At 43.9% G+C, this 27,920-nt stretch overlaps 1 protein-coding gene across 2 annotated transcripts in view; it reads left to right on the forward strand.

Moving 5' to 3' along the window:
* CRACR2A (calcium release activated channel regulator 2A) overlaps positions 1–27,920 on the forward strand; it is a 114,121-nt gene that overhangs the window by 25,279 nt on the left and 60,922 nt on the right. The window contains exons 3-6 of one of the 2 annotated variants that reach the window (XM_090043908.1): positions 282–393; positions 11,771–11,939; positions 15,445–15,591; positions 26,828–26,918. In XM_090043908.1, coding sequence (XP_089900034.1) covers positions 282–393; positions 11,771–11,939; positions 15,445–15,591; positions 26,828–26,918 — 519 coding nt within the window. The remainder of the gene's footprint in view (positions 1–281; positions 394–11,770; positions 11,940–15,444; positions 15,592–26,827; positions 26,919–27,920) is intronic. The other variant, XM_090043909.1, reaches the window with a different exon arrangement.

Consider the following 27,920-nt stretch of genomic DNA (forward strand, 5'->3'; position numbering starts at 1 on the left):
AGTTTGCTGTGGGTGTAGTTCCCCCTTCTAAGTTTAAAGTAATCTGCAATTGATACATAAAAGCCCCTCAGAGTAGAATAATGTATTAATGAAACTATGCTTTTCATACTCAAAAGAAAATGCCAAGAAGAAAGATAATGTGGAAAAACAAACATTTTATGTGAGAAACTTCTCCAGGTATTGACCTATTGTTCTGAATTATTGGGGTTCTTGTTCTCCAGATTCTTCTCTAACACTTTTTGTAATGCATGGTGTACCTGAGGCATGGTTTCTCATTTCAGAGACTTCATGGGGAGTTGCCTCTTAGTCTAGAAGAGCTGGAGAAAGTTTTTGATACCCTGGATGCTGATGGCAATGGTTCACTTACCCCGGAGGAGTTCACTACAGGATTCAGTGAGTTTTGGAATGCAGATCCTTGTAAAGCTCTATGTGCTTTGTAAAGCTGTAATGCTTGGTACTTCACAGAGATAAGGAGACAATGTTCATAGTCTGAGGACATTCTAGCTTAGTTCTGAGGCATGGCCAAAATATCTTGAGACTGACCCAAAGCATGCCAAGCATCATGTAAAAAATAGCTGGCTTGGCTACTGAAAAAAGTATAGCTGCGGCAGCACTAAACTTGGTGCAGGCCTGTTTTACTCTGCAGAGAAGGTACTTCTGTGACTGCAATATCAGCACACCCTGACCATCGTTCTGATCTGCCTTTATTAAAATATGTCCTTTATTTTCCTCAGACACAGGTGTAGCAGTGGACGTAGTCTGTCTGGACTTTAGGAAGGCCTTCAACACTGTCTCTCACCCCATTCTCAGTAAAAAACTAGGGGACTGTGGTGTCGACACCTACACAGTCAAATAGGTCACTAGTTGGCTGGAGGGCTGCACCCAGTGAGTGGTGGTGGACGGGTCTTATTCATCCTGTAGGGATGTGGGCAGTGGGGTCCCCCAGGGCTCGGTCCTTGGGCCCGCACTGTTCAACATCTTCATCAGCAACTTGCACAGGGGGTGGTAAAAAGCACTCTGTTCAAATTCGCAGATGACACTAAGATGTGCGGGGAAGTGGGCACACTAGAAGGGAGGAATAGGCTGCAATCAGACCTAGAAAAATTACAGGGGTGGGTGGATGAGAACAGGATGGGTTTCAACACTGACAAGTGCAATGTGCTGCTCCTGGGGACGAACAACTGGCACCATACCTACAAGTTGGGGAACTCCCTTCTCGTCAGTGCAGAGGCAGAAAAGGATCTTGGAGCCATTATTGATGCCGAAATGAACATGGGCTGGCAGTGTGGGGGTGCCGTCAGGAAGGCCAACCATACCTTGTCATGCATCCACAGATGCATCTCAAGCAGGGCCAAGGAGGTGATATTCCCCCTCTATGCAACACTGGTCAGGCCGCAGTTGATGTACTGCATCCAGTTCTGGGCACTGCACTTTAAGAGGGATGTGGACAACATGGAGAGGGTCCAGAGGAGGGCCACTCGCATGTTCAGGGGGAGCAGGGCAGGCCCTACAAGGAGAGGCTATGGGACCTGAACCTGTTCAGCTTCCACAAGAGAAGGTTGAGGGGGGATCTAGTGGTCTGTTACAAACTAGTCAGAGGAGATCAGCAGGCATTGGGGGAGTCCCTGTTCCCCTGAGTGCTACCAGGAATGACTAGAAATAACGGTCACAAGCTGGCAGAGGGTAGATCCAGGCTAGACATCAGGAGGCGCCACTTCGCTGTCAGGGCGGCTAGGATCTGGAACCAGCTTTCAAGCGAAGTGGTGCTGGCTCCTAGCCTGGGGGTCTTTAAGAGGAGGCTGGATAAACACCTAGCTGGGGTTGTTTGACCCCACTACTCTTTTCTGCCATGGCAGGGGGACAGACTTGATAATCTGCTCAGGTCCCTTCTGACCCTACCAACTATGAAACTATTAAACAATTGCATTCTGTTAGACTTCTGAGCAGGTACCCAAAAAAGGTTTCACCATAAAAGCTACCAGAAAAAAGAACTCAATAGAGAATATTTTTAAAGTACACTTATCATAGAATTCAGGTCGGGAGGGACCTTGTAGGTCTTCAAGTCCGACCCCCTGCCTGGGCAAGAATAAAAAACTGGGCTCAAATGACTCCAGCCAGGTAGGCATCAAGCCTCCTCTTAAAGACCCCCAAGGTAGGAGCCATCACCACTTCCCGTGGAAGTTGGTTGCAGATCCGAGCCTCCCTGACTGTGAAGTAGTTCTTACGGATGTCTAACCTAAACCTACTCTCCAGCAACTTGTGGCCATTATTCCTTGTTATGCCAGGTCATGCTAGGGGAAACAAGGTTTCTCCCAAACCCTTTGGTCCCCCCTAGTGAGTTTATAGATGGTCACCAGGTCCCCCCTCAGCCTTCTCTTGTGAAGGCTGAACAAGTTCAGGTACCGCAGTCTCTAACTGCATGGTCTGCCCTGTTGTCCCCGGATCATGCGGGTGACCCTCTTCTGGAGCCTCTCAACGTTGTCCACATCCCTCCTGAAGTGGAGCGCACAGAACTGGACACAGTACTCCAGCTGTGGCCTGACCAGTGTTGCATAGAGGGGGAGGATCACCTCCTTGGCTCTGCTTGAGATGCACCTGTGGATGCACGACAAGGTCCAGTTAGCCCTGCCAACTGTGGCCTTGTCTTGTCGGCTCATGTTCATCTTGGAGTCAGTAATGACTCCAAGATCCGTTTCTGCCTCCGTGCTCTCAAGAAGGGAGTTTCCCATCTTATAAGTATGCTGCTGGTTACTAGTGCCCAAGTGCAGCACCCTGCACTTGTCAGTATTGAAACGCATCCTGTTTTTGTTAGCCTACCCCTGTAACCTATCCAGGTCTTGCTGCAGTCTTTTCCTCCCTACTAGTGTACTCACCTCACCCCAAATTTTGGTATCATCACGGAATTTAAACAGGTTGGTTTTCACCTTGCTGTCCAAATCGCTGATAAAGAAATTGAATAGCGTGGGCCCAAGGACCAAGCCCTGGGGAACTCCGCTGCCCACTTCTCTCCAGGTCCTCCGAGTGTGACCCTTCAGCCAAATCTGCAATCCATCTGATTGTGTAGGCATCAATGCCACAGTCGCCCAATTTTTTAATGAGGATGGGGTGGGAGACGGTGTCAAAGACGTTGCTGAAGTCCAGAAAGACTAAGTCCACAGCGACACCTGCTTCCAATGCTTTTGTGACCTGATCATAAAAGGCAATCAGGTTGGTCTGACATGACCTGCCCCTAATGAAACCGTGCTGGTTGCCCTTGAGCATCATCCCTGAGGCCGGCCCCTCGCAGATATACTCCTTGTTGATCTTCTCAAAGAGTTTCCCTAGGATTGAGGTAAGACTGACGGGCCTATATTTGCCCGGGTCCTCCCTCCTCGCTTTTTTAAAGATGGGGACCACATTGGCTATCTTCCAATCATCTAGCATCTGGCTCGAGCACCGCGAGTGCTCATAAAGCCGTGCCAAGCACCCTGCAATAACCCCTGCTAGCTCCCTCAACAACTTGGGGTGGAGAGCATCTGGACCTGCTGATTTGAACACGTCCAGCCCCTCCAGAAGCTCTCTAACCCAGTCCTCCCCAACCTGAGGTCTGGAGGCGTTCCCCTGGAGTCCATCTTGCATCACGGTGGGGAAGTCCTTGTCCCTGTACAAGAAAACGGAGGTGTAGAATTGGTTAAAGAGGTCTGCTTTCTCCTCTGGCGCAACCACCAGATTGCCCAGAGGATCTTGCAGGGGCCTCACATTTCCCGGTGCTTTCTTCATCCTCCCTATATATTTGAAAAAGGACTTTTTATTATCTTTGATTTTGGATGCAAGTCCTAGCTCTATTTCTGCCTTAGCTTTCCTGACAGCCCCCCTACAGGCCCAAACAGAGGAGGTATACTCCTCTTTGGAGATAGCACCCCCCTTCCACCGGTTGTATGCCGCCTTTTTGGCAATCAGGCATTCTTGTACACCCTTGGTGAGCCAGGGGGGTTTTCGGGCACTCCTGCCCCCCTTCCTTTTTGTTGGAATGGTTACCCCTTGGGCCCTGAGTATCATCTCTTTAAGGAATGACCACTCATCTTGGGCACTGAGCTCCTCTGCTCTCGAGAACCCCAGCGCCTCTCCCACTAATCTCCTCAACTCATTGAAATTGGCCCTCTTGAAGTCTAGGGCTACCGCCTTACTGCAGGCCCTTGATACCCTGTGCTGGATGGTGAGTTCCAGCAAGTGATGATTGCTATCACCCAGGTGGTTGAGCACCAGGAGGCTCCTTACCAGGTCATTGCCTGTGGCCAGGACCAGGTCCAACAGGGCATTTCCTCTGGTGCACCTCCTGAATTAAGTAGAGGTCCTGTATCTCAGCCAGGAACCTCCTGGAATGGTCTGACCTGGCTGACTGTTCCTCCCAGCAGATGTCCAGTTAATTTAAATCACCCATGACAACTACAACCTTCGCCTTAAGTGCCTCTGCAAGCTGGCCCAAAATTCCCTGTCCATCCTCCATTTGATCAAAAGCTTTCCATCAGAAGTCTTTTTCACAGAAAATTAGTTTTTAATTAACTGTTTTCACAAACAATATCTTTGGAAAAATTTAGATTTTTCATAAAACCCTTTTTATTACTTGGAGTTGAAGCACCCTAGCTGGATTTCCGTGGATGCCATGGGCTGGATTCCACAGATTGTCCTAATTCTATAGGCCTGGGGCAGGCAAAATACAGCCTGTGGGCCAAATCTGGCCCACCAGGCACTTTTTCATCTGGCCTGTGGACACCCACCAACAAACTGTATCCTGCCCAGCCCTTCCGCCTATGAGGGTGGGAGCAAGGCACTTGCATATATACCCACACCCCAGAACATATCGTGTTGTACCTTACTTCCACCTTCATGAATGGAAGCGCCCAGTCCAGCCAACAGCAGCTTCTGGGAGGGGCTGCTGTTGCTGCAGCTGCCACGGGGGAACCTGCTTGGCTTCTCTGGCATCCTGTTTGCTCTGGGCAGCAGGTAGGGAAGCAGCAGGGGTGTGGTGGGGAGCTGCAGCTGGGTGGGAGCAGGGAGCATGGGGCTGGGGCTGGCGGCAGCGTGGAGCCTGTGCCCTGGGGCTCAGCAGGACTGCGGAGCTTGGTTGGGCAGGGTGTGGCTGTGAGAGAGAATGGGGTGATATGGTAACGTCCCCACACATTCCCTGACATGATGCAGAGCCCCCTCTGCCAGCAGCAGCAGGTGGGATGTTTGTGCCCTGTGCAGGCACTGGTGCCCACTAGTGCACAGCTTTGGCCAGTGCTGAGCTTGCAGTTGAGGAGCACAGCCTGCCTTGCCCACCTCTATTGCAGGGGCTCTGCACAGCATGCATGCAGGTCCCATACTCAAGTGGCACCAGGGGAAGCCCCATGCTGAAGTCAGTTGCCTTCCCCGCTCCCTGCTGCACAGGTCTTGGGACTCTGCTGGAAGTGGAGGGGAGCCCTATGCAGCAGGGAGCGGGGAAAGCAGCTGGCTCCAGTGCAGGGCTTCCCTTGGTGCCACACGAGTGTGGGAGCTGCACACATGCCTCATGGAGCCCCCGTGATAGAAGTGGCCCAAGTAAGCTGTGCTCCTCGACCCCACGTGCAGCACTGGCTGGAGCCAAGTGTTACTGGGAGCCAGCACCTGCACAGGACACAAGCATTCCGAGTGCCCTAGCCTGCTGCTGCTGCCAGCAGAGGGGGTTGTGCATTCTGTGGTGGGTCCCCACACCGCCCCTCACACCCCACAAACCTCACACAACCACCCCTTGCCCCCACAGCCCCTGCACATACACACACCCCCACTCATACCCCACACCCCCAGAGACAATATACAAGAATAAGACTTTATTTTTGAGTTATTATGCAGTTCCTCCTATATACAGTACACAAACACAAATCATGAGAAATATTTTTTGTAATAAAATTAAAATGTGGTAGGTGTTTGAGTTTTAGTGCATGATTTGATTCCCCCCCCAACCCCCGTTTCCCAGATGGTAACCCTTGCCTCCCATAAGGAGTATTTCCAGGGGCCAAGGAGAGGGACTTCCAGGGGTAAGGGCTAGGGGGTGGGACTTATAGTCCCAATGTGGTGATGGGGGGTGGAGCAACTGTCAAGGGGCGGGGCTGCCCATGTGGCCTTTGACAGCTCACCAAAGCTCGTTAAGCAGCCCTCCAGCCAATATAATTGCTTGCCCCTGCTCTAGGCTAGATAACATTTCTCAGGCTATACCCTGGTAAAACACTCCCATGACCTATTGCCTTCTTTGTCCGAGTGGGATGGGGCTGTGGTGCATCCCTGGAAGGTTAATCTGACTAGGGACAGGTGAGGCACCTAAGTTAGGAAGCTCTTGAGGAATGCAGGCAACTTCTCTAGATCAAAATGTTTTAATTTTTTAATTCTGAATTTTTACAGGGGAAAAAAACAATATTTTCCCACTGGAAAACTTGCCCTTCCACCCCCAGCCTTCCCAGCCTTTTTTTTTCCTGGCCAGTTCTACTTATAAAGGTTAATGTTGAAATTCTGTCTGGGAAAGAAACATATTTTCAGAATATCTGTGGGGCTTGCTCAGGCTCCTAGTGGAAAAAATGATGATTTGGATCATTTAGGATTGGGGTCTTGAAGATGAAAAAGAGATTGGTTGATTCAGGCAAAGAAGAATAAAGGATGACATGGAAAAGGACATGGAGTCAGGAATAGGGAAGGTGGTTAGAGAAAATGTAGAGAACAAGAAGGTGAGGAGGACCAAGTAAGAGCAGCAGTGTTGTATGTTTCATTATCTATACTAGTGGTACTCAGCCTTTTGGCCCTGCAGGCTGGATGAATGGTCCAGGGCCAGTCCACATACTGAATGGAGTCCTGTGCATCATAGGATTCTCCTAAGGCTGGATTCCACCTCCTCTCTGCCCTGCACTCCAGGATTGGGCCCCAAGGGCTGGGCACTGTCACCCCTGCTGGCTGGGATTGGACTCTGGGAGCCTGGTATTGCACCCTTCAACTGGGATTGGGCCCCGTGAGGCTGGCATTGCCCCCCATGTGCTGGGATCAGGCTCTGGGGCCAGCACTGCCTGTGCCTGGCCCTGTGTGCTGGGATTGTGACTGATCCAGTGTACAGGGCTTGAGCTTCCCATGAGTCTGGAAGTTTGGCAGCAGGGGGATGGTGCCACTTCTCCCTGGCTGTCAAATGTCTAGACTCCTGGGGAGCCCAGTGGGCCAAATAACGTGGTGCTGCAGGCCAAATCTGGCCTGCAGGGCAGAGGTTGAGCACCCCAGACCTGTACAGGTTTCTATAGAAACACAGGACACTAAGGGTAATTGAATAAATGAGTCCAGTCATTTGCTGTTGCAAGGAACCAAATTGCATATTATCTTTCATCAAACAATCAAGGTCTGACTTGAAAGTAGTTTTTTTTTATCCCCACTTCTCCCCCTACTGCTCTCTGATAATTAGCTAGAAACCCTTTTGTTTACCAGCCTGAATTTATTTGTGGCCAATTCAAACTGTTTGTTTTTGTTGCCACCATTGTCCTACAATTTAAGCTCTTCTCCCTACCTGGTGTTTTATTCCTATTGTGTTTTATAAAGAAGCAGACGTATTCTGTGAGGCTTCATTTTGCTAGTCTAAACAGGCAAAGCTCTCTTATCCTCCATTCCTCTGACCATCCTCAAAGCCATTCTTTACACCTGCTCCATTCTGAGTTCATCCTACTTGACCATGAGTGAGTGTAATGGTGTACAGCATTTCAGATGAGGTCTTGCTAGCACCTTACAGAATGGACTAATACTTAGGAACATAGGATTGGAAGGGGCCTCCTGGGCCATCAAGTTGTCTCCACATTTCCCAAGCCCTACTGAAAACCTCTTCTGATTTGCATCTTAGGGTCACATTTCGCTTCCCATCCCTCTTCCCCCAAGGCTACAAAACACCGGTGGCATGTGTGATGGCATTTTGTGATAAGACATTTTTCCTCCAAAGTCTTTTGCAGCTCTTGGTTTGTAACTTAAGTTCCATGTGACCTTTTGTACAGTAGAATTTCATTCAATTTATATTACTCTAGTCCTCAAATCCATCCTTTGTCTCATACATACCATCCCCATCCTCTTCTGTAGTGATGGTGCCTCCCAAGTTTGTGTCACCAGGAAATTTCATGAGCATGCTCTTGCTTTGTGTGCCAAGATTAATACTGTAAATTAGAGGTTTTCAACTTTTTTAAGGAGTGTATCCCTTCTGGCCCCTTTCCAAGTACCCCTGGGAGTACGTGTACCCCTGGTTGACAACCCCTGGTGTAAATGATTGTTTTCAAGACTGATTCTTGAGAAGCTCCACAGCTAATCTCCCCTGCAGCTCAATATTTCCCCCTTTACCACTACTTATGTTCCCTTCTCCTTTGTCAGTTCCTCACCCACCTCAGTTCTTGTCCTAATCTCCTTCGCTACCTTAGCTAACAATTTCCCATGAGCCACAGTAACATGAGACCCAGGTACATCATAGATGTGTATACACCTATGATTATATAGCATAGGGAGTGGCCTATATAGCATAAAAAGAGGAGGAAAAGCATACAAGCTTGTCAGCAAACAAGCAAGTCATATTTAAAACAAAAGCTAAATGAGGCAGTGGCTTCTGAGTCAGCAGTGTTCTGCTAGAGATCTCTAGGGAATCAATGACGAAACAGTAAGCTATCCAGCATGAGAGTAGTGCCCTCCCCAGAGCCATCAGTGACAGGAGTTTTCCCCAGCACGCTAAACATCACTGGTCTTGGCAGGATAGATCACGCCACACCTGAACCCGTTAATCTGGTTGGTTCCAAGGGTAAATTGAGAGCCCCCAGTCAGGCAGGCATTCAGTCAGCCAGGTGCTGATGTGGCAGTTTCTCAAGGACGCTTCAAAACAACACTTCACAAGATGAATATCTTGGACAGCCCTCTGCATGAGTGTGGTGTCCAGCAAACAGCATATCACTTAATTGAAAGCTGCAATCTTTACAAATGCCCAGACTGGGTAGCTGGAATCTGCACATTGAGCAATAATACCAGGCAGTGGCTCATAGAGCTGGAAGTTGATTTCTGATGCCATAGGAAAGAAGTTTCTCACTGCAGCAGAGACTTCCTCTGACTTGGTCACAATGAGCTGCTGATGTTTTTAGCTGGCTGGAGAATGTCCAGTGCAATCCAGCTAGAACTTCTGCTAGACCAATAGGTGTCAACCTTTTTTAATCCCAAACCCTTCCTGATTGCTACACTGATTCCCTTTCCCTGCCCAATCAGCTACTTCACTTTCTGCTCCCTGCCCTGTGTTTCCTGTCTGATCTGCTGCTTTGCTTTCTGCTCCCTACCTTTTCTGTCAGTATGCTGCCTGTTCCCTACCCGGTCTGCCTCATGCCATGCACAGAGGCTGCCCATGCCACAGGTTGGCCACCCTAAACAAACAGTAGTTGGACAGATCTGAGTGTCCTTGAACAGTGGTGAGTGTGGCATTTGCTCTACCTTGGTGATCAGTTGGCTGACTGTATTCTGACATCAGATGCTAGGTGGAAAGATGCGGCATAGTACCGGTAATGACACAAGCATTGACTGCAGCATGTCCGTGGTGATTTGCATAGTGTGCCAGAGTTGTATATCTGCTAATCTGATGACAGCAAAGTTTAGCTAAATTTGAGCATGATGTTCTCCACTGAGGATCAGAGAGTAGGCCCCAACCTAATTAAAATTTCAGCTCCTTTGGAGTGTTAGGAAGGTCAAACAGCAGTATTTTGGAAGTTTTTAAGATGAAGTTAAACAGACATTTGTCTAGGATGGTTTGATAGGGATGATCTTGCCAGGGGGTGGAGGGGGTGCGGGCACAAGGGCAATGACTAGAAGATGTCCTAAGGTCCCTTCCAACCCTGCTTTTCTATGATTCTGTTCAGCATTTGTGTGTTGGGTTCCCCAGGTAGATCCTGTCTGTTCAGGAGACATTCTGCTGCTGATCTTCCAAGCTACTTTAGTGAGGAGATATTTGTATATCTATGTGCAGATAGATAAGACTTGCCACAGTTCCTTTCTTTAGAAAAATCCACTAACAAAGGAAAATGTCAAGCTAGTCTGGCATGACCCACCTTTGGTAAGCAGAACATATTTTATGCAACATTATTTCCTTCAAAATTTGGTCTAAAGCCTTGCCCACTGTTGATGTCATGCTAATGGACCTATCCTTGCATGGGTCACTCTCCTACCCTCCCCCGCAATTATTAAATATAGCTATTGCACTTGCTATTTTCTAGTCTCATGGTACCACCAAACTAAAATTCCTTGCCAGTGGCTATGGAGTTTTATGGGACAGAATTATTTCCCAGTACCAGGATCAAGGTTACCTGGTCCTTCCTACTTAAAACCCATTAAACTGCCTCCTTTAAAAAAAAGTTTAAAGGTGACAAAATAGTGCCAAAATAAGAAAAAACATTATTATTGGATTGTACTAAATGACACTTTAGGTTCTGTTAACACAAAAACAAACAAAAAAAGAAAGCAGTTCTGTTTGTTTCTGTGTAAACTAGTATTTTTTCCCAAAAGTTCTTTTTGCTTGGCAAATCCTTTCCCCCTCTACTCACCCCACAGACTTTAGTATTGTTCCTCCTCCAGAGCTCTGCCAAGATCCACATCTTGTATTCTTGCTCCTGGCTGACGGCATGACCTCTTAGTCTTTGGATATACTCTACTGTCAGGTCTGTTGCTTCCTTAACAAAGAATTCCCTGTCCCTCAGGCCTATGTTGTCAGGCCACGGCCTCAAACCTGGGGCTTCAGTGTGGTCAACACTGCTGCTTTTCCTGTCTTGCCACCCTATGGTGGGTTCTTTAGACTGATCCATGAGAGCTCTGAAGTCTCCAGCAAGGCCTAACCCTCTGCCCACTCCCTGTCACCAAAGTGGCTGGCCAAGTTGAGCTGAATTCTGCTCTCTGTGTGTATCTTCCATTTACTCTGCTATGGCTTTATCCCAGGCCAGTATTTGATCCTTGGATTACAAATGCAATTGGCTCAGGTTCTTACCTTGATTAAACTTTACCACTTCATACCTGGCAATCTGACCACTGTGATTCATTCTGATGATGAATGATTCTCCAATTGCTATGTTTTGGCAACAGGTGTGAGGTTGTAGAACTGCAAGTAATGCAAAGAGGACATAGATGTCATGAGAAAATGGAAGGAGCTTCCATCTGAGGGCAGACTTTTGTTTAAAATGTGTAAAGTTAAATGGGAAACTGTAAGTGCAGGGAAGATTTAGCTCTGATGTACAGTAGCAAGGGGGATTCTGATGAGCCTATATAAGAGGGTAAGATTGGGTCATACATTGAGAAACTGAAGTATTAAAATGAGAACAGAATATAATGAGCAATGATATTATTGTGTCAGAACCTTTGTTCACTATTCAGTCCTTATTGAACTTACATTGGCTTCAAGGAGTTGATTGCTCTATAAAATTATACCATATACTTCATGCCTACCTGGAGCGTGAATCCCTAGGCTTGAGCACCTAAATTTTGGCTGTATGACTTGTCCCAGGTTAAAAATTAAGCTAAGAATGGAGCTAAATTAAAACTCAGAAGACCTGACTCCCACTCTCTTGCTGCAAGTGCTAAACCACATTCTCTTCTCCAAATTAATTACATGGCAGTTTTTCTTCCTACTGAAGGTTTATTTACTGTAAAATTTGATCTGGAAAATATTGGTAATAAATGTTGTTTCTTTTAATGACTTAAGATTGCTCTTACCAAAGGATGTTTTAACATATGCACACTTTTGAAATTTTAGGCCAATTTCTGTTGAGGCAGATGGTCTCAAGCAATGAAGCTCCTGGGCCAGAAAATGAAAATGACTTTCCATCCAAGTGGGAGGAGAACTTTGCTGATGGGGGTGATGATGAAGACCACCAGTTCTCAAACCTAATGGCTCAACTCGGGGCTAGAAGGAACTTAGCAGAGTAAGTCTAGCCAGCAGTGTTATCAGATAATGTATGTTACATGATCTGGTGTTTAGCTCTCTGTGGCTTAGGAAGTGCTGGACCAGTTTCTTTTGCTCTGATGTATTTTCATTTACATTGGTAAAGGTACAAGTGGAAGATTAGAACTAGGAACTGCTCTGATGGAATGATCTTGTATTCATTTCCTTGACTGCTGCATGTGAGAACACAAAGGCTACAAATAGATGTTCCCAAATGAAGTAGACTGGCTGTGTCCCAACACAGCTGATCTCATTCATGGGGTGAAACATGTCACCTGTTGTCCCACAAAAATCAATGGGTGGGACAACAGGCAACATGTTCCTCCTTCCAGATATGTGCCTCAGAGATCCCAGGGGCACATCTGGGGAAGCGAGAAAAGCTGGAACACTTTGGTGGTTCTAGCCCTGGTACCATACCAATCACCTGATTGGTGGTCTCAGCCCTGGGACTGCACTGGAGTGAGTTTGACACTCTGCAGACTCAGGGCTGGGGTCACTAATTAGCTGATTGGTGGCTGCGTTCCTGGGACTGTACCAGAGCATCCAGGCTTTCCCCACTTCCAGTGATGTGCCTCAGAGATTAGTGGGGAAATGTCCCTGTAAGCAGGAAAATCTGGGCAGGTGCTTCCAGGAATTGAGGGGCCCAATCCTGTGCAGGAAATCCCACAGCATGCAGGACCCAGGCCCCTCTAACCCCGGGAGTGCCTGCTTAAGGTAGTAGGAGTGTGTGTATAGGTATGGCTGCTCAGGCTCTTGCACTATAATGAAAATAGACATCTGCCACAATAAAGCAGCACAATTTATTGCTATCTTTTGTCATGGCCACATTGTGTGGTGATGCTGTCTTTGTGTCTCCTTAAACATTTTTAAGGCAGCACAGAGGTAATGAAAGTTGATGTCTTGTTTCCACCCAAAGACAGTTCAGGCAAGCAAAACAGTTGAGCCCTGGGGGATAATGTGGTGAACGACACAAGCTCAGTGAAGAGCAACACAACTGAATCATTGGTGTGGTTTATCAAAAATAGGTCATATCAATGTGCATTTGGCATATCAAAAATGTTATCCATTACAAGTAAGGAGTCTTCAAAGAACACTGTTTGGGCAAGCAGTAAGTTTATACTGTAACAGTTAACCAGGAAAACCTTGCCCCAGTTTCTTCTCCTGACAGTTGCCATTAGTTGTATTGTGTCAGGATCTACCTTGCAACCATGGATCGGGGCCTCGTGCTGTGTAGTGTGTACACACTGAACAGAAAAATGGTCCCTGTCCCAAAGCACAGTTGTACTTTGTGTGATGTTGGATAGTCACACGTAAAATGAATGCTCCAAAATGAGAAGCTTGTCCAGATGGTAAATGGATAAACTGTATGACTTTTCTACCCAGCATCCTTTTAATCCTAATCCTGCCAAACTGTTTTGAATCAACATGTTTGTTTTCATCCACTAAATCTCAGCCAGCATTATCCAGTAAGCCCTTTGTGCATAGCGCATGGTAAGGCTATTTTTTATATGTTCTGATTTGTTTAGAACATTAAGTTTGCGTTATATGTATCTCCCAGCCCTCCTCTGTTCTTTTGAAGGATATTTCAAATTTAAATCATAAGGATGCTGATAATGTGAAAACTCCCCTTTGCAGAAAAAAAAAATGACAGAAATTATTCTGAGAGCAAGAAAACTGACCCTAGATTGGACTTGTTTGTTCTCTGAAAGAAAATCTTCTTTGGGGTCACTGGAGGATAAAGGTTGTGACAGTTGTGAAACAAATTCTTTCACATTGAGCACTGCTCTTTTCTTATATAATTGATCAAGGCTCCATCTACAAAATAAATTTTACGCAGGCAGAGAATTGACTAAAAAATATCTGAGACATGAAAATCTCTGTAGTTAGTTAAGATAAATGAATAGAATAAAATGCATCTCAGAGTCCACTGAGGTAAATGATGCTAGTCCTTCTATAGAGTTCATTGGTCTTTGACTGAGATTCTGATTTTAGGTATCCCAGGGACATCTGAGGTAAGTGGCAGTGGAGCTGAAAAGAGAAAGAGACTGGGGAATAAGATAGTTTGGTCCAAAGTTGCACAGCATGGGTGGGGAAGGTGGAGGGGTGGGGGGTGGGAATGACACATTAATTTCACTTACTGCACACACGTTTTCCCCAAAATTAGTGATAAAAATTAGGGTTTGTGTCTTAAATTAGGAAAGTAATTTACAAATAGCTTTGTTAATAGTATTGTTTCAGCCTATTAATAGATGACCAGATGTCATTACTTCACATAGGCCTAACTTAATCTCCCGTTCCATACCCACACTTCGGCATATCCCCACCTTTGCTGAGTCACTCTTGTAGCACATGTAAACATGTACGATCATGAGTGGAACAGAATAGTTTTGTGTATTTTATAATTTGTTATATTAAATTATTTATTTTCAAGAAAAAGCTTTTTTTTTTCATTCTGCCTTTCAAAGACATGGTGTGTGTCTTATTTGAAAGTGTGTACTATACAAATAAATATGGTAAAAACTTGCCAATGCCTCTTGGGGTCTATGCAGTTTTCAGGTGATCTAACTGTACCATTAAACATGCACTAAATCTGTCTTTAGCATAGCCTAAGGCAAACAGTATTGGCTTAATAACATGCTGATTTTGGACTGGATAGTTCAGGGGGAAGTCTTCCACTCTGGCTCTTCAGACAGAATTGGTGGGATTGTGTGTGTTCTTTCAGGGGTTCCCTGTGCTCAAGATGAGCTGCAGGACTCTCAAAACCTGATCCTGACTACTGGTGAACACCTACATTGCAGACACTGCTGTGATTGCAGTGCTGACAGCTAGTCTCCTCACATTAAAAGGACATTATAACCTTTGCCCTATAATTTTAGAGGTTGATCTCCCACAATCCTGACTTGCAGAGAGCTGAAATGGAAATACATTTTTGTTTATTTGTGAAAGAAATCCTGCTTATTCTGAATCCATGCTTTAAGCATGGCATTTGATTTATTTGATTGTAAGGTGAGATGATGAGAAGCCATGGAAGGAAAAAAGAGAAAGGGTGCAATGGCTGGATAGGAAACATGATTTTCTCCAGGGAGAATACACAAATGGAGAAAGCTCATTCCTGTGAGTACCTTAGGCATAGAATGCACAGTCTTTTGGTCCCTGCTTTTTCCTCCCCTTTAGGTTGAGGCATGCTCAAGGCTTTCATGGGAGTAGAAGTTCCCATGCTTCTACTTATTGTTGGAAGGGAATTGGAATGAGTTGTGCTGTAAAGAAAATGAGCCGAAACTCTTTTCATGCGTCTCTACCCACCCCATCCCTGTATATTCACAGTCAGAGTTTGTATAAATTGCCCTTGTAGATAATGTTTTCGCCAGTGTTTTTGCTGAAGTTTACACTGTGTGAATAGACTGCTGCAAACATTTATTGTAGTATGATAAATCCTGTCTCTGAACAGATCCTTTATTCTTTTTCCTTTTCTCTTTTTCCTTCAGCGAGGGTGATGTGAAGCAACTTTGGTTACAGCTCAGAAAAGAGGAGCCTCATTTACTTTCCAGTTTTGAAGAGTTTCTGGCCAGAGTTTTCTCCCAGCTCCAAGAAGCTGATAATGAAAAGAATGAATTGGAATCTGCCCTGAAAAAGTTCGTATGTCTGTTGTGCCCTCTGTAGTGTTTTAGATGTGTTATGCAGCATTTTCAATTAAAATGCAACAAGGATTCTCTCAGTCAATCAGCTTGCTGGAGAATTGATGATTTACCTTGAAATATCTCATATGGGTAAAACTTAAGTAGTCATAATTGCAGCTGTTAAATTTATTTGTAATGCAGAAACAAGTGGTTGGATTTAGTTTAATATATTTCTTGTTCTCATTCTTTTGAAATTCTTATGCATATGTTTGTTTCATTTTTAATCTTAATCTTATATATATATGCAATTAAGGGGAACATTTACCTGTAATCAAAATAAAGACACATGTTTACAGGAATTGATCAGATTCACATTGTACTCTCTCTGCTTTGCAGCAGTCCATGCAACATGACCATAAACCAGGTTAGATAGCTAAGGAAAGTGAATTTTCAGCTGCTTTGTAATGGTTTGATGCTCCACATACTGCTTTGAATGATCTGCCATGACAACATTCGATTGACAGAGTGCATGTATGGAAATCCAAATCAAAATTTCCATTGCTTGAGTTTTCTAGCTGTGTTTTTAGTGTAAGCTGAGTGACTAATAATTATTTGTGTCATGGTGCATGAGTGTCACTATCTGTGAGCCTTGCCTCATATTCCAAAATCTCTAAAAGTGAGTATATGGAGACAGGCCACTGTGATACTGTCAAGCAAGTAGTTGCATATGCTGGGAGTTCTTTGTTTTTCATTTATTTTCTTATAAAACACCTAGGAAACTCTAAACAGCCACTACAGACAAACTATATTAAACTTATTTAGGCAAAACTGAACTTGCAATATGAAGAACTCTCACCTTATGAAATGATCAAATAGCCTGTGCAGTATTAACTCTTCCCTTTATACTCCATCCCCCAAGTGACTACACTGATATTGTTCTCTCTTTTATTATAAAATCATACATGCTTTTTAGTATAGTATAGTATAGTATACATTACATGCTTTTTAGTATAGAAACCCTACCCCATTCAGTGTTGACGTGGGAGAGTATGCAGCGGGTGAGCCTTTGGGCCATGCTCTGAACAGTTAAGATAAAGGTAACCATTGACTGATTACCTTTGCTTAATAGTTGCTTATTCATGCGTGGATCTAGGATTTTAAAAAGCAGGATGTAGATAATGTGGTGCATCATCAGATATAACACAAAATATATTTTTCTCCAGTTAAAAAGAAACTAGATATTTTACTAATATGCTAGTGGTCTAGAGGGTTTTTTATTCCGTTTAAGATCAAAGCAAAAACTAATAAGACTTTATTGAAATGTGCATTAACTTGTTTTATCATCTCTTACGTATAAAAACACAACAAACTGGGCAAAAATAATCAAAATACATTGTTTCACTAGTCTGGCAGTCATTAGAATTAAATGTACATCTCATTTTCAGATTCATAAAGCAAAATCTAGCTGTTTTGAGCATCTTGACAGTGCATCCATTCTTGAGTTAATGTTCACCTGAGTCACAGTTCTAGCTAGAGTTAAACAGTCTGCGGGGCTATGAAATAGGAGCTCCATTACCAGGAGTTATTAGCAGACAACAGAATGGCAGAAGAAACGCCAGATTGATTAATGGAACATAAAGACCATTAAAAAGGAGAGAGGGTCCTTTACATTTGTGGTATGAAGAATATAGGAGGAGTCGGGGAGATTCAGCCATGGAGTCAATTAACTCCCTCAGTGCTGCCTGAATAGAAATGCAGCTGCCACCACCAGACAGTTGTTTTTTAAGTTTTGGGTGTACCAGGAATGAAAGGGGGTGCAAACTACTACTTCATTCCCCATGGATCCATCCCTTTGCTTATCCACATGCTGAATTAAGTAGGGTTCCTGAAGCAAAAATATGATATAGTCATGTGAATTAATGAATGTATCCTAATGCATGTGCAACAAGGAGTGGAAGTAAGGATTGATGACTAACGTTGATGCCGACATTTACCACACTACCCTTCTAATGTGTTTTATGCGTACAAACTTTTATCTTCTTGTCATGTAGTGAGTCTGTGCGGCCCCACCAATTACTCCGAGAACAGATTTCAGCCTAATGGTTCGTGTTTTAGCCTGGAAAAGATAAGAAAATTTGCATTTTTGGAAGTTACACAAGGTGCTGAAATGCCTTCCAGTAGAAGTAGTGGGCTTGAGCAACTTGACACAATTTAAGGTGCAGCTTTATCAGGTTATAACCCAGATTTGTTGGAGGTGGAGGGGAGAAGCAAACCTGAAGACCCAGGAAGCCGTTGCGTCCTATGTTTTTTGTTCCCCTGTTAATGTTTACTGGCATAAGAGGTAGATTTGGCTGAAGTGTGAATTTCTTATACGTAACAATTTTAAGCAAATCTAATCTTCTAAAGAATGAATGAAGCATGTGGTCCTTCCCAGGAAAAATATTGCTACCATTCTGAGAGCAAATTAAGAAGCAGAGATTTTCAGAGGTTATCTAACACTAATATCTACTTTGTTCCAGATCTTAAAATTGTTGTCCTCTAAAGAAATAAACCATAGATATATGCAGATTAGCCTAATGAGTGCTTTCAACCACTTATGAAACAGTTTTCTTCCAGTATATTAAATAAGCCAGAGTATCACCAGGATGTCTATTTTTGTTGCATTGTAGTTTTAACTAACTTGAATCCCTCTGTTTGCTGGCTGCTTGCTTTAAATAAATTACAGGGCTTTACCTCAATATTTTTCTTTCACCAGCTTTTAATTATTACTGGAGAAAAAACCTACATTCTCTAAGTGCTGTTGGTTAATTAGATTGTATCTTCAAAGGTTTCTGAACAGAAAATAAATACTTTGATAGAATTTTCAGATAAGTCCACACAAAGGAAGTCTTATTAATCTTTCCAAACTGAATACCATCCAGTGCAAACGTAGATGTCTTGATTCTCTTAGCTGATCCATACTTTTAATTTAGTGGCTAAAATAAAACAAACAAGCAAATGTAAGGAAAACAAATTGCACAGTAGTATTTTTAGCTTGGAATATTTTGTTCTTTAGAGCTTGTCACCAATGAATGAGTGATGTACTTTTTGTACATAGATTTTTGAGGTCAAAAGAGACCATTATGATCATGTAGCCTGCCCTTCTATTTATGTTGTTTGGATTTATAAAGAAAAAGAAACAAGAAAGATTTGCATCACAGGCTGATATTTGAGGTACCGTGTTACAGAGTTCTCTTCCTGGTAATGGCAGTAGCTAGGCTGGTAGCCGCACGCATATAGTATCCGAAGATGCATGGTAAGGACTCCATTAACTAAAATCCATGTTTTCTGGCACTTATAAGAACACAATATGTATTAATGCATTTACTTTCCAGTTCTTTCTTATGAAGTCTATATTAGTTTAACTTGTGCCAGGTTCCATGGTGGTAGTGATGGACAATTCTTTAAATAACACAGTGATATTTTGAGGGCTTTTTTTTTTTTGGGATGTTGCCATGTATTTGTGTATCATTGGTTTGAAAAAGAGACCAAATGTGTTTGTCTTGCATCTGTGGAGTATGTGTGTGATGGTAAATAGCATCTGGATTTTCAAGGGCTACATAAGCTTTGTGGACAGTCTGGTATAGCCTCTTCCACAGTTCCATTTGGGTTCATAAACTTGACTGGAATCCCTGTGTTCGCAGCCTCCATGAGTATGAGCACAAACTGTTTCCATGCTGTAAAGCAGTGGTGGGCAACCCTTTTGGCCCATGGGCTGGATGAACAGGACCAGGTTTGTCTGCAGGTCAGATTCCATCCTGATGACCAGGCACAGTGCTGGCCCAAGTAGGCCTGGTCCAGCTGTGCAGGCTGTGGTCTGAGGCAGCTGCGTGGCTACATCGGGCACCTGGGTGGGCTGGCCCCATATGGCTGCATCAGGTGCTGGCTCAATCCTCCCATGTGGGAATCGAGCCTGATTCAGCCACTTGGGGCTTGACAATTTAATGATGGGGGAGCGGTGCTAGTGTTAATTGTTACTGCTCCTCCTCTCCATCCCTCCCCCCCCCCAAAAAAAATTCCATCCCATGGGGAGCCCCATGGGCTCAATTACATGGTTTTGAGGGCCAGGGGTTGAATACCCTTGCTGCAAAGCAGATGCCCACATTTTATGTTAAATATTTGTATTGTAGTAGCACCTTCAGCCCTCCCTGAGACTGGGCATCCTACAGAGCTTGGTATGGTATGAACTGATTGCAGGGAGGTAGTGTGCTCCAAAGAAAATAGACTATAAATAGGCAAGGCAAGCAAAAGGTGGCAAGGGAAGAGGCATGGAGAGATGAAGTGATTTTTGCACATCAGGTCAATGGCAGAATCCAACTGCAGCGGTAATGGAGGGTGCTCAGCTCAGGCTATAGTTATCTGAGACATGAAATAGTTTTAACTGGAAGAAAGAGCTGTTTGCACCAAGTGTTTGTGTGAATACCTGTGGGCCAAGCCCAACCAACACAGTTAAAGTATTGAACAGAAATGAAATTCTCCTTTGCACGCAGGAACTCCAGGTCAAAATGTAGTAACCAGAACATGCCACCTTGGTTATACTAACTGTCGCTACTTTCCGTTTTGGTTAATGTATTGTTGCAGTAACAAAATACCTGTTTTAATTCATAGGGTTGTTGTGAAAAGGAAACTACATTATTAGATAGTGTTTGAGTTATGCTGTGGTTACAGGCAGACATATTATTTAGGTGGAATAGTTGTTCTTTTAAGACAAATGTTGAGGTTTTTCTCCAATACAAATAACTTATTTTTTCATTGTTCATGTACATCTTCCAATGAGTAATATATAGCAAATAATTTATTGGATGATTATTTTTTTCCACTACTTGGTGACTAAATTATTCATGACTGTTTATGTTTGAAGCAACAGTGAGAACTATTATTATTATTACTATTATTATTATTATTTGATCAGCCTTAGAAATGGTAGGCTAAATTCATAATTAAATACTCTGGTGTGTGCTTAGCTCACAGATGCTATTCCCTAGTGGTATGCCAAAGAGTCAACGAGTAAATATCATATTATTAAAATGTAAATCTTCATTGTCATGTACAACTTACAACCTTTTCTGCCTTTACAAACACAAGTTAGAGAAACATGGTTCCAAAACCAGCAGTGTGCAGTATGACGTTAATGTTGTTACTTTTCACCCACAAAAGCAAGAAAATGCAGCTATGGTTCTCATGGCACCATTAACTACTGAATGCCCTATTCTGTGGATGCACTATGACAGGGTCTTTTATTATATAAGTCAGTCTAGCCTCCAGCCCTGGTCAGTGTGACATGTTATTGGGCAGTGTTTATTAATATGATCTTGGCATCCATGTTCTTCCCTGTTAAGCATTCATTAGTCTTAGATACTCTCATGCAGTACACCTTAGAGATTAAACTGTGAATTAGATTCTTGGGTTATTATTTTCTCATGCTAAGAGGGAGAGCATTCTGTGTTTGGGGTCAGGATGTGACTTGGCTGCATACTGGGAAAGGAAAAAGGGAGCATGAAATACCCTTTTAGTTTTTCTGCACTCTATTTGTGTCAGAGGTAGCAATGCCGTGGAGGAGAGAGAAGCAGCCCCAATTTGGGCTGTATTTCACATGCAGCTTGTCTGTGCAGAAAAATCTCAATGAAAACATGATATTTCAGGTAGTAGGGAATCAGCCTTAAAGGATTTAGTTTTCCTATATCTGTGTAGACAAGTATTCATTTATAGCTAGGGTAAGTTTTTTCTTGAGGAAACATGCTCATGTAAAATTGCTGTTTATTGGGTTGGACCATACGTCCATCAAGCTTGGTGTCCTGCTTCTCGCAGTAGCAGAGCATAAATGGTGAGCGGGAGTGTGGACTGAGCATGTCCAGAATTTGTCATGCCCTGTTACTCTTGCATTGTAGCTTCCAGCATTCAGAGGTGTAAGAAGATCTGACTTTAGAGGCTTCACCCAGATCTACCATGTTCAGTATGTACTGATGGACCTTCAAAAATTTGTCTGATTTCCCTTTTGAATTAGGTGTAGCAACCATTTAATATTTTGTAAACCTCTATCATGTTGCACCTTGTGTCACCCTTTGAAACTGAAAACTCATAGCCCATTTAGTTTGGAAGATGAATAAAACTGATAAGTTAGTAAGGGTGGAGCCACAACTAGGCTTAAGGGGCATTTTTACATGTGCACTGGGAGTGGTGGGGAGGGGGCTTTAATTAGAGTGGCTCCGAGATGAGGCTCGGAGGCTGTTCTTTCTTAAGCACTTGGGCATGGGGAAACTCTCAACCAGTCTCTACATCTCGTGTATCAGGGTCCTCATGCTTTGTTCAATGATCTTTAGATAAAGTGCCCCTGCCAGTATTTTGAAGCGCAGGGACACTGATATGTGAGACACGGAGGATATCTGGAACACGGTAATTATTGTGCTCCAGCAGACTCAATTAATCGAGTCTATAATTACAGCGCATTGGAGCAGCCTCCCAGCTTGTGGACAGGCACCCAAGAAGTCCAGGAGCAGAGTACAAGGGAGAGAGGAGGCTGTAGTTCTGAGGGAGAAGTGCAGAGCCAAGTTTGCCCCTCTCAGGGTCTGAAGGAAGATGGTGAGTTTTAGATTTGTTTATTTGTTGTTTACACACTTGCATATTTCTTTGTTTTGGGGAAGTTCAAGCAGCCTTCTGGAGCCTTGGGGCAGCTTTGGCCCAGACATATAAGACCCTTAAGGTCCCTATATTGGACTTCCTAGGTCTAATAAAGGAGGTATACTGGTGCAAATTTAGACAGGAGGCATTTAATCCTGATTCTCGTCCCTGAGCTATAGTCCAAAGATTAAAAGACTTTTGCACCCTTTGGTCAAAGCTAGAGACTGTTGCTGTCAGAAATAGTGGAACTAATGATTTTAGAAAAGTTTTGCTCCGTACTCCCACTGGGACCCTGGAAGTCAGTCTACCAGAAACAGATGTCCACCCTGGATGAGATAATCCATATGGTTGAAAACCTAATGGAGGTGGACCTGGATTGTATGGATTCCCCAGTGGGGGATACCAGCCAGGACCTTAAATACTGGAAACCGCAAGTGAGGGAAGAACTTTGGAATAAACCCTGGGCATACCTAGTTCACTCTTCCTTTTGGCATCCACTCTCTGCCATTGTGTAACACAGGATAGTGGGCACTATCCACCATCTGGACAAAGGATCCATCCAACACAAGATGGATATATAGTCTGACTTAGTAAATGGTAATTCTTATATTCTTATAACCTGACTCTGAGAGGCTGGGATTGCAGAAGAAGCCAGCTGCAACTTTGAAGGGACCTTTAGCTAGAACACCACTGCCCAGGACTCTACCCTGCTTTCCTTCAAGACTGGGACCTGACATATGGGCAATGACGGGCTGCATGGGGGAAGAGGGTAACTTTGAGCTGGCTAGTAGTTCGACAGTTAAATTAGGTGGTTAACTAACTTGTTTTAAATGTAGTGAGGATGGCCACCAGCACAGGGACTGGCTTTAGATGGATGGTGGGTATGCCCAAATGTATGTCAGGGGGACTGAGGGAGGGCCCAGCTCTGAAGGGTTATGTGATGCCTGTCTAGGTAGGTGATGTCTAGGTCATAGGGCTGGTAGATCTGTGTCCAAACAGACCTTTATACATCACAGTTTGTGGACCATGAGGACTTTCAAATGTTGGAATATGTCCATGTGACGTGTATCCATGGGAATGTTGGTCCAGGACCCAGAGTCCAAATAAGCCTAATTATGAGGAGATAGAAGGTTAGGATTGTTACCACTGTGGCCAGCTGCTTGACCTACCCAGTGGTGATTGGTCAAGATTGACGCTTCATGACCAAACTGTTACAGTTGGCCTGGAAGGTTGAACTCAGTCAATTCCAATCCAGCCAAGCTAGATTTTGCTGTTTGCTATTTGGGGAGGTGCTACAGTCACCACCAAGCTTTTGTCCACTTGGGTCATTACATAGAAAGCAACCCTGAGGGAATGGCAGAGCTCTCAAAAGAATTCTGCCAGGCACCAAAGCACAGAGCACAGTGTGACATACAAGCTGTGGGAGCAGCCGGATTTGGTGGGAGCCTTTGCTAAGGAAAATCTCAAGGTGGCACAACAGGCCCAGGAATATCAATATACCAAAAATGCCAGGTTGTGGGACCAAACTCTTGACAGGGTAGTATTTCTTCTCCCCTCCACGGAGAGCAAATTGTTAGCTAAGTGACAGGGCCCATCTGAGATCCTGTGTTGAGTTGGGTAGGTGAACAGTGAGGTGTGACTGGTGGGGAAGTGGCAAGGTTCCCAGATCTACTGTGTTAATCTGTTAAATTCCTGAATGATTTAAGAAGCCAGTAATGTCCTCAGCTGTCTGTTTGGGGCTGGCCTTGGTCTTACAAGGGTCCCTCCAGACCCTAGTGTAGCTCTCTCCCTGGAGGAAGCTTTAACCACAGCCCAACAAGTCAACATGAAAACCCAGTCTGAAAAATTTCTAGATGGTTTTTACAAACATTCCTGGGAGACCTGCTCTAATGGATCACCAGATTGTCCTTAAGCTGGGGTTTTCCATACAAAAGGGATATTCATGAATTCGAGTACATCTCAGGGACACGGTACACCAGGAAATTCAAAGTATGCTTGAATTGGGGGTTTTAAAAGAATCTACTAGTGTACTACTAGTGTAACCTACTAGTACCAGTTGTGCTGCTACTGAAGCTGGGCCTGGCTTTCCATTTTGACTTATTGACGTATTGACTTTTGAAAAGAAAATGCAGTCTCAGAGTTTAACACCTTCCCAATGCTCTGGATAAACAAGATGCTTGAAGGAAGAGGAAAGTCCAAATGTATTATTGCCCTGGTTTGACAAAAGGCTATTGGCAACTACCATTAGCCCCAAAGTCCTGAGAAACCAAAGTATTTGCAACACCATGTGGATGCTATCCATTTCAAATTCTGCCTTTTGGACTCTGTGGAAGGGCCAGTTGTCTTCCAGCACTTTCTGGATAAAATACTCCACCCACACTGATCATATGCAGTCACATACTTGGACAATGTGGTAATATTAGCCAGCACCTGGGATGAGCCCATCTACAGATGAAAGCAGTGCCACACTTTTTAGAGCAGCAGGCTTCACAGCCAGCTCAGCTAACCGCCAGCTTGGTTGTAGAGAGACCAAGTACCTAGGATATACCTTCAGTCCTAGGAAATGAGAAGATGATACCCCTAGTGAAAAAAGTAAGGGCAGTGGTGGATTCCTTAGTATCCACATCAAATTGACAAGTGAAATTATTTCTAGGACAGGTGGCATATTGACACATTATTCTGCAGTTTTCAGCTATTATGGTGCCTTTAAGTGGCCTACTTCGGGGAGAGGGAACAACTAGGAAGGCACAGTGGTCAGCAAAGGATACAGAGGCATCTGGCATGATAACGTGTCTCCTCTGCAGTGCTCTGGTGTTGCACAGTCTGGACTATAAGTGAGAATTTGTTATAGACTGACACCTCCAGATGAGGCTTGGAGCCTGTTTTTTCTCAAGACTTTGGTATTGGGGAAACTCTCAGCCAGTCTCTGCATCTTGAGCATCAGGGTGCCTGTGTTTCATTCGATGAGCTTTAGATGAAGTGTCCCCGCAGGGAGTGCAGGGACACTGATACACAAGATGCGGAGACTGGCTGGAGCACGGTAATTACCACACTCCAACATACTTGATTGATCAAGTCCGCTTGGATGCGTTGTGGTTACAGTGTGTCAGAACAGTCTTTGTGCTCATGTGTAGGCATCCAAAGAGATTTAAGAGTTCCAGGAGCATTGTTCAAGGGGGAGAGAAGAGAGGAGACGGTTGTGCTGAGGGAGAAGCACAGTGCTAGGGTTGTCTCTCCCAGGCTTTGAAGGAAGATAGCAGGTTTTGGGTTTGTTTTGTTCCATTTACTGTAGCGACAAGTTTGCCCCGTGTAAAATAAACTGATTGGAAACCCATAGCAGATGCCTCTATATCAAGAAGTAGTGTGAGTGACCTGATTACACTGGGTATTCTAAATGTTTCGGGGAACAGAGACCTGATTATTGTGTTCCTTGTATCAGTTCATTAGACCAGAGTTACTCCTGATTTCCCATGCTGTACATAAGGGCCTTCTTCCCATTATATATTCATTTGAAATCTTGACAATTTCCACACATGGATGAAATCCTTAGAGGTTTTCATATCTGTTCCTGGGATTTTGGGATTCCCTTGTGATTTTTTTTTTTAAACTATTTCATAGGAACTCTGCAAATTGCCTGGATAATGGGCAGTGCACCTTTGCTACATCCAGCACTGCTATCCAGATCATCCTGGGAGAGGTATACAGCAGTATCACAAGAGAAATTCATTAAGTTTTGCTATAAATCCCAACAGGGCACTCTTTGAGCATTCAAGAAGTGATGTCTCAATTGCTCAATTCTCTTTCGGCTTAAAAAAAAATAGCTAAAAAAAATTCCCCCTAATTCTCCCTAAGAGCTGTGTCCACAAGTCCCAGATTGCAAGCATGCTGGCTAGAATCCCACTCCTCAAAAAGTGAACTGATCATTCCCTTGTGCTTGCTCTAGTTATGTACATTTGGGCACAGTGCATTTTACTTCTGCTCCCTGACCAGGTGACTAAACCTTTTTAGATGGGAGCAGAACAAAGTGAGAGGAGCGGGAAAATGAGAATAGGGCATTTTCCAGTATGACACATAATTTGTGCTGAAATTTTGGGGCTGCATTAACAGGTTCACAAATAAACCACCAGTTCCATGAGCCCTTGGAATAATGAGCAATGCAATCCCACAAATAACAGGGGAGTGAATTTGTTTCAGAAATACTTGCAAGCCTCTTTAAATTAAAAATTATTTACAGTATTATCATTTTTGGTGTGAGTACTATATTACTTCTAGGACCTCCATTCCATGGACTTTCAGGTTCAATAGTCATTAAGAGTGCATAATTAACAGTCATCACCCTTTTTTTCTGGCAATTTTAAATTGTCAAAGCAGCAGCCTTATTAGCTTTCACACTGTAACTGCTCTCCTCCCACAAGGAAACATTTTGTTTTTCATCTGTGACCTTTCCTGCAGTAAATTCTTTTTTCCATATTCTCAGGATCATTCCCTGGGGCTTTGTGCTAAAACAGAAATGTGGTGCTAAGCTAGTAATTGTGAGCCTTGTCTTGAAATAATGCTACACAGACTCATATGGCATGCTTTTATCGCTTATTAGGAAAATTGCTGCTTATGATGAAGAAATTCAGCAGCTCTATGAAGAAATGGAGCAGCAAATCAAAAAGGAGAAGGAACAGTTTCTCCTGAAAGTGAGTTTCCTTTTTGTTTTGCATATGGACACTGCTGTCACTTATACCTGTTTACACCATGATAATTTCATTAGTTTCAGCCAGTAGGAAAAGAGAAGTAACCTCCCCCCACCCCGCCCTCAAAAAAATTGAAAAATTCAGTAAAATAAAGCATAAATTTCTTTACGACGCTGTGTCATGATCTCAACAGATCACAAGCTCAGATGCACAAGCTCAAACTACTCAAATGGGATACGGAGGAGTGCTTGAGTTCTGCACGATGCTGTGATTCAGAGGGTGGTATTAATTATCTGATACAGCTAGTAAACCACTGGCCCATGCTGTAGGAGCTTCTGGAGCTGTCATCTTGGGGAAGATTTAATGTCAAAGTCCTGACTACTTCTGTTTATAAAAGATCCCCTAGCACTGTTGACAGTAGCACTAGTCTTCATGTCCTAATCAGATTCCTTTCTGAGTAATTTATATGGTGGCATACTTGCAAGGTTTGTTGCAAGTCTGTCTTGTTCCTGGTCTCCGAGCATGCTTCCTTGGATATTATAATACATACCTTTTTATTTTTTATTACTTTACTTTTATTTCCTTTTATGTCCCCTGGGGTAGAATTTTCTAGTTTCCTTACTCTTAGGCCATGGACAGATGCTCTGTATGAAGTGCTTCTAGTGCCTTTATAAGTGCCTCAAACATTCACCCTTGATGAAGCCCTTCAAAAATGACTCGTGAAAAAACAGGAACAAATTGGAATGGGATTTGGAGCTTTTCAATTTAATGTTTGTTCATACACTTATGGCCTGTGAGCTACTTTGCCCTATATATAAGTCAACTGGGCTTACCCTAGAGGTCCCAACTGGGCTTGGCCCTTGTGATTTATCCTCCTTTCTGGATTCTGTGATCTGTGATAAATATAGAGAAAGGGCAGCCTTCCTAGACCATTTCAGCACTTACTTAACACAGCAGGAACAAAGTATAAGAGAAAAGGATTTGAATGCAATAATCTACATTTAT

This window comes from Crocodylus siamensis, chromosome 4 (assembly GCF_052110815.1).
Source record: "Crocodylus siamensis isolate JL-2025a chromosome 4, ASM5211081v1, whole genome shotgun sequence".
Taxonomy (NCBI): domain Eukaryota; kingdom Metazoa; phylum Chordata; order Crocodylia; family Crocodylidae; genus Crocodylus; species Crocodylus siamensis.